The sequence below is a fragment of the Raphanus sativus genome, unplaced genomic scaffold, assembly GCF_000801105.2.
Source record: "Raphanus sativus cultivar WK10039 unplaced genomic scaffold, ASM80110v3 Scaffold0005, whole genome shotgun sequence".
Classification (NCBI taxonomy): domain Eukaryota; kingdom Viridiplantae; phylum Streptophyta; class Magnoliopsida; order Brassicales; family Brassicaceae; genus Raphanus; species Raphanus sativus.
This window is the reverse complement of record NW_026615331.1, coordinates 111597-119363: the sequence shown is the minus strand read 5'-3', so window position 1 is coordinate 119363 and position 7767 is coordinate 111597. Positions and strand designations below refer to the sequence as shown.

Here is a 7767-nt window from a genome sequence, read left to right as displayed (position 1 = left end):
TATTCTGAAGAAGGAATGTAGATTTATAGGTGATTTTGTGCTTTAAAAAAATAAGGATAAAATTTGAATTTTTGCGATACCGTTGGTTCTAAAATTTCCAACAGGTCAATAATGAACTAACTGAAAAGGATGGATGTTGTCCTAATAGGACACCAAACACTGGATATTGTTTTAATACAGTGTGTCTAAACTGAACACGGCCTCCATATAAAGTCTTCATTTTAGAAAATAGAGTCAAAAACATATTGATGTTCAATAACTTTAAAGATCTCGTCGCTAAGAAAATTAGATATCACCAGACAAAAAGTACCCACTATTATCAACCAATTACTACAAGTTTACAATTATTGGCAATCACAAAAGATATTGATGGAAGTGGATTGTTTTTGGTGTGTTTACTAGATAGACATATCATAATTGGTCCAGCGAGTTAATATGGTGGCAGTAATGGCTGAAGCAAGTTGTAGCGAATTGAATTGACCATACGAGAATTAATAAAGTATACCTAAAATGTCGTTGTTGTCCTAGTTTTGAGCTGACCCTCTGAATGGAGATTAGTCGTTAATTTTCATCTAATGGTCAATCAACGCTTAATATCAAAATATTAAGTGATAAAGGTGGCTCAATACATGAACGGCCGACGCTGTGACGCGTCTTAGAGAGGCAGCAGGCTCTTAGCCAGCTTCACACAGGCCGCCAAATCGCGTGTGAAAATGTCTCTTCATAATAATACTGTTCATACTTTGTGGTTTGCCTCTGTTTTGCAATAATGAAGTAAATTAGGCATTAGTCTTTGACTCCTTTTTGATTAAGTCAGTGATTACTTTAAATTTCAAGTCTTTTTTTTTGCATCAGTTCTCACAAAGCCGACAAAGACATAACACATTTACGAAGCCATAAATCGACGTGGTACAAGTTATCACACAGAAACGCAAGATGAAACTAACCCTTAACCCACAATTAAACGAAGACAAAGAAGAGTAAGGAAACTTAACAAATATACTGGAGAACAAACATATATTTCAAAAAAGATGAAGGTGAACGAAATCGGAAGCATGATTGACCTGAAAAACAAAGAAGGCCTACATTATTAGAATTGAACTAAGATCTTCCAAGCTTGTTTCCATAAAGAACCACGAGCAACTGATACAGTTACCACTTCTTTTACACAAGAAGCCATGTGCCAATGAAGACACATACAAGTTTGGCAATCGACTACTCCAAGTTCCATGCAATTGAGCAAAAGCTCCAAAACTCCTTACCAAAAATTCCGAAAAACCCGTACATTGTAAATCAAGGAACATCACAGCTTCTTCGTTTTTCAGCTTCACCAAATGAAATAAGAAATATAACACTAAGGTTGAACGGCAAGACTTTACCAGAAATCACACACAGCAGAAACCATACGACACAAAGGAAAATCAACAGCCCCAAAACCACATCAGATAGAATCCAAACAATGGCTTGAGACACTTCTCCATCTAAACAAGTTGCCAGACTAAAAAAAACCCCAGAACGCCACACGCCTCTGGAAAGAAGAACTAAGAGTCCTTTGATGTCATGTTTGAGAGACTGTCAAACCAAACCCAAGTAATAAAAACCTGATTTATCTAAATCGGCTAAGTACTTCCACCGCATATCAGGAAAAAAAAAGATAAGCTTAAAAAAAACAACTAACTTCAAAATTCAAATCAAACTCTATATTTTATTTACGTCTTACACAACTAACTATAAATTTTTTGAACTAGTTCTTAAATCCTAATCAATAAAATTCAATGTCACTAACCTCCTAAACAAAAGTGTTACACTTCTTTTATTTTTCTTTTGTTAAGAAAATCTTATACTTTTACTTAGATCTTTTTCTCAGTTACGTGTGATGGAGTATCGTTCTAATTGATGTTTCCATTTATTATTATCGTTATTGTCTGTTCCGAACGTTTGATTTGATATGAAAATAACAGGGCAGAGGAAAGAAGAAGGAAAATAACATTTTACATTTTTTTCAGACTAGAAAATGTATATAAGCCATAGATTTTTCCAATTTAGTGGATGCCATTAGGTCCTTTGGGTTTGGGATACCAAATTTGGAGAGTTAAAAAAACCATAAAAGTGTTGTTGATTATTTAGTGGATGGTATTTGCTTCGGGGATCAACTTACCAGCAGCATTTATCTATCAAAAACAGCCACATGGATACAAACTCCTTCAACCCAAATACGATCGTGGATCAAGTTGTTCACCGTATCTCTCACATATACAGCTGCTTACACTTATAACGTTTTATATAAAGCGTCTTAATGAAAGACTGCTTAATGATTTCAATCAATCCAAGAACACCAATGAATTACGCCTATTTTCTATCGATAATATTTTGAAAGACAAAAGATATGGTAAATTATAATGACAATGGATGTAGATCGCTTGTTTTGACAGCTGATATGCGTATTATATCAAGCTTATATCCAAAACCTGCACGGGAACATCACTAATTCACTAGTACAAAATATCAGGTTACAGATTTATGTATGCATGCATCACTCTCCATATATAATTATATACAAACACTTTTTTTTTTTGTATTTTTGGGTTTTATATAATACCCTTCAATAATCTCAGGATTAGGCTCGGATCTACAGCCCACCAACCCAAACAAAATCTTAAATGACCCAAACCAGACCCAACTTCGATAACAAAGCCCAAAAACAAGAAAAGCCCAAAGAAGACTGAAACCCTAGATCTAAAAACAGACGCGCCATCGCCGCCTTCAGAGAAAAGAGTTCTGCTGCAAGAAAACTCTGGGAGCACGAACGCCGACCAGAGCCAAAGAAGATATAGACCATTTCTTCGAACCTAAGAAACGAGTTAGAACTGACACACGAAAAAGCCACCGCGCTGGCACAGAGAGTCGCCAACAACCACCAACACCAGATCTGAAAAGTAGAAACCGGAGAGATCCACTACAACAGAAGGAAGAAGGTTCAAACTTACTCCACGCATGCGAAAGAGAAGGACGAGGGACAAAAAACCAACGAAGGAAGAGAAAACACCGGGAAAACTCCAATGAGAAGCAATCCACCGTCCCCAAGCAGATCGACAACCTAAAGGCGACATCCGACGAGCTTCCACCACAGCCCACACGCCTCCACCCCAGACGCGCGACTTCAGGGGCACCACACCGCCTCCACGCGCAGCATCAAACACCAGAACCGAGAGCCAGATACGCCATAGAGGAAGAAAGAGAGAAGGTGTGACCAGAGCTGTCCTCAAGCCACCAGAAAACCACCGAGCACTCAAAGCTCCTCACGGACGCCAAGCCAAAACCACCGGTCAAAAAAAAGATTGTAAAAGTTAGAGTTTTTGATCCACAGATGAAGAACAAAGGAGACAAAAGAGACAGAGGCGAAGTGCCTCTCACACCATCAAAACCGACGGCGGAGAGACGAGCGTTTCAATATAAGCGGCGCCTAGGATTTTGAAGTTTTAGAGAGAACGTAGAGAAAAAAATCTCTCTCTGCTTCACTTATATATACAAACACTTACTTTTGGGTAAATAGATTTGAAAGCAGAACGCATACACACGCAATATAGAAGCATCGAACCGGATCATGTTCAGTGGTAACTAATGAGTGTACATAGAACATTGATTAACAAAAATAAAATATGCCCATTATGGAAGATAAGAATAAAGATAGGTGTGAAGGCCGGTTTAGGTCTAAGCTACATGAGAAAGACAGCTTGCAAATTGTAAATGTTCAAAAGATTTGTCTTTCTTGCATAATTGCGAGTTTTAAAAAACAAAGAGTAAGAAGATAACCACATCCACAACTAAATATAGAGACACGTCTACGAGTAGTTTGATGTGTGAGGTGTTGTCTCTAGAAATCCATATACTTTGCTTTTGGCACTCCCATCTATCCACCTAACCTTCCTTTTTCCTCTTTAAATTTCTCTTACAGTGTTGACATATTTAATCAATCAAATCAGTAATGAAAGAAATTAGGTAATCTCCTTCTGATTATTATTTCAATTATTTGAGAAAGAGAACACACATGCATGGACTGAGCGCATCATACCCTACCACATATTAACAGTCTAAATAACCACATACAGTATATCAATTTCAATGATGCTGGTAAATCGACTTCAAATGGTCCACTGGAGGAAGACGATAAGCCTAACTTTTATGCCCCACGAGTATTATTAATTTTCTTTCCCAACTCTTGTGGTCCTGTGGATATATTAGATGACCAGCGAGGTCCATGAATTTTGTTTCCCAACTCTTGTATTGGATATTCACTTCAGCGATCACATGACGATGGCATAACATAACGATGGTTATTCACTTCGGCTGACATAACGATGGATATTAGATGGATATTCACTTCAGCTAGCCTAGTGGTCCAAACAGGCCAATTGAGAGATGGCAAAACATAACATTGTAAGACTTTCCCACAAAATTTTTTGATCGATAGGACGATTGCCAATCATTTTAACCAACGTAGGAAATTAGCTCTAAATTTTTTTTAAGTTTTACTACATATAAATAATTATTTAAAAGCACTGAAAAAATTTCCTGATAAATATAATTAAATGCACTTTTTCATTTCTTCAGACTTTATTTCACCTCTCTAAAACTTATACATGCAAAATTCAGAAAAAAAATACTTAATGATGAATTCTAGTAAATTCTCTAGTCGTGAGTGTTTCAGAAAAAAAAAGTTCTCTAGTCGTGCTTTAGTTATTTCACTAATTTTATCGAACACATACGAGTAGAAATGATAGTTAACAAGTTACTAACTTAATTGATTACTTTGAGACCATAGCTACAAGCATCGAAGTAACCAGTTGGCTAATACTCGTGTTTAGTGTATATTCGTTGGTTTACAAACAAACAAATGCATAGAAGCTAAGCAAACAAATGCATCTTGTCGGAAAAGTGAAGCTAGAACAAAACAAATGCATAGGTGGTTCACTCCTCTTATCACCAATTGGTCTTAAGTGTGAAGCCCATCTATCTTATATATTGCTAAGGATCCCTTCCAATACCCAATGTGGGACAACTATGTGTCTAATACGCCCCCTCGAGATGATGGCTTTCTGAGCGTCAATCTCGGAATGCTCGGGCAAAAATCGATGGGCCAACTTTGGGCCAGATCGATGTGGATCGGGTTGGACTGTATACACCTGGCTCTGATACCATGTAAAAGTAGATTCACACTTAAAACCAATTGGTGATAAGAGAAGTGACCCACCTATCTTATATATTGCTAAGGATCCCTTCTAATATTCGATGTGGGACAACTATGTGTCTAATAGTTCAATCTAAAAAGCGAAAGTGAGATTCTCATCACACAGCCGAAATACTTAAAAAGAATGAAAAGGTCAAAATCAAGAAACACTGAAAGATCAAGAGTCCATCAAAATCACAATCTCTATTTATAATTAGATACAATTTTACAAAGCTCTGATCAAGAATCCAGATGAAGTTTCATTCGACTAAAAAAAAAGTCAAAAGAAAAAGAGAGACAAAATCAGAGTGAAAATGAAAAGTCCCGGCCGTCACAGTATCCTAGTAGCTCCGGTGAAAGCACAACACTGAGATCTGAAAGCTTGCTTTGTGGCACATATCAGAAGTCAACGAGATGAGAAGAGAAATCTGGAATAGGCGACGGTCTATGAGGAAACCGCAGAGAGAAACCACCAATCCTTATAACGTCTCTGTCTCCTCGCCGTCTAGGAAGAATACCAGCCGTTAATTTCGCGAGGGCCGCCGTGTACTCGAGCAGTAGCTCAGTGACGATAACAACAGAAATCATGTTCAGAAGTGATAGTGGATATCGTTCTTCTTCTCAAAGGATTAGCCGGAAATCTAGAAGTTTCTCTGCCTTTTAAAGTGTCTTATCTGTTTAGGAAATGGTGTTGGGAGTGAGAGACACAACACCATGTAATATAAATCTCTTCATATAGGCCATAAAAATCTTAAAGCTCCAAGTGGTTCTAGATACTCTTACACGTATATCACTTTCTTGAGTTATTTTATTTTTTGTTTTTTTAGTAACTTGCCTCGTGTCGCGCTGTAGAGTCACACAGTGTTGGCAAAAGGACAATACTCTACTTGCCAAATAAAATACTTTAAGCAATAATCGCTCGTATCTGTCGACTCGGTTTTAGAACACTCCATTCCTTTTAGTAGTGAAAATATTTTAATTTGAATAATTTGATGTAAATAAGAAGATTCAAATGGTTTTTTTCTTGAAACACAACACATTTCATTCATAATTTAGCCAGTTACAAAGATAGAAGCGAACATCAAATACTCGATGTGCAATCCTAGATGAAAGCGTTCAATACAAAGCAATAAAGATATAGAGACGCAAGCTTAGAAAAACTTGATAACAAATCCAAAGAGTGATCAAAAGTACCAAGTACGAGGAAACCTCTAGAGAGATTACACCGTCTTTCAAATTATCCAACGGGAATATCCACAGGGGTGAGTATCGTTGTACCAAGAAGATTCAAATGGTTTGTAAATACTTTCTGTTGAAATGGACTTAAATCAGATGTACAAACTACAAAGTTTTTTATATAACGTCTCAATCGTTATTTTCAGGTCTATTTATGACGTTTGCTGCGTTTATTTTTAGTAGAGTGAAACTATTTGACGATGGATCTATATATGACCAAAGACGCATGTGAGAGTTTTTAAATAGTTAATTAATTAACTTGTATCACTAAAGTATACTTTAAAATTATCGTTTGTTTAAAGTTGACCAACTTAACATAAATGATTGTATTTTAGGTGAGTGATGTCAAAGAAACACAGAAACGTATTATATCATTGTAATTACGCTAACATATCTCTATTGATCTATTCAATATGGAAAAGGGAAGAAAAAAAGAAGCTTCAGCTGCTACTCATATACTCGATCACTAAAGAATAAGAGAAAGAAAAGAAAAAGAAAAAGGATGGACACTCGTCACGTAATTAGAAATCGACAAGATGCGCAGAGAAGTCTGGAACTGGCGACGATCTAGGAGGACAGTACAAGGAGAAGTTGCCTATCCGTATAAAGTTTCCGTCGCCTTGTCGCCTCGGAAGAATCCCGACGGTGAGTTTAGCTAGAGCTGTCGTGTACTCAATCAGTAGCTCAGCCATGATAACGACGGAGATCATGATTGATGATAATTGAAGAATAGCCGAAGAGGAATGATGTTGAATGTTCTTGAGTTCTTTGCGAGAGCTATTACTGGAATTTGGTTGTGATGACTTGTGGAAAGAAAGAAAGAAGTCTATCTTTTTATATAAAGAAGCCTGAGTTTCTCTACTGTGCTCGTCGTTACTCGCAACTCGTGTTTCCTATTTTAATATTTCGATTGGTCAATATGGAAAGAAAAAACACACGAAGCGTGTCGTACGCGCACTTCACTTTAGCATTAGCTGTTCCTCGAATCTGGTCCCCGATTATCACGTGTTTTTTTTACTAGTACAGTATATAGCTCAGCAGATACATCACTTTTGTATCGTTGTCAAAGTTCACTCGGCACTCAACATGTATATCATTTTTAAGAAACCTATACTTGCACGTCTTCACATCATTTTTTTGGTATATGAGATGAAATAAACCCGAAACCAGGCGACACTAATACTATTTCTCACATAAAACATCATTTCCAGTGCAAATCAAACCCACCAGAACTAACTCGTCCTGATCAGGTCTTCGCATCATCATAACTCAATTTCCTTGTGAATGTTTGTCAAAGTGTCCAG

General features: G+C 37.0%; 2 protein-coding genes across 2 annotated transcripts; both read right to left on the bottom strand.

Moving 5' to 3' along the window:
• Positions 1 to 5410: 5410 nt before the first annotated feature.
• LOC108822893 (uncharacterized) lies at positions 5411 to 6667 on the bottom strand. Its single transcript, XM_018596097.2, has one exon. The coding sequence runs from the start codon at positions 5813 to 5815 to the stop codon at positions 5627 to 5629; it is 189 nt and encodes a 62-aa protein (XP_018451599.1). The 5' UTR covers positions 5816 to 6667; the 3' UTR covers positions 5411 to 5626.
• A 141-nt stretch (positions 6668 to 6808) lies between these two features.
• On the bottom strand, positions 6809 to 7310 carry LOC108822885 (uncharacterized). The gene has a single exon (XM_018596085.2). The coding sequence runs from the start codon at positions 7171 to 7173 to the stop codon at positions 6985 to 6987; it is 189 nt and encodes a 62-aa protein (XP_018451587.1). The 5' UTR covers positions 7174 to 7310; the 3' UTR covers positions 6809 to 6984.
• Between the last annotated feature and the right edge of the window lie 457 nt (positions 7311 to 7767).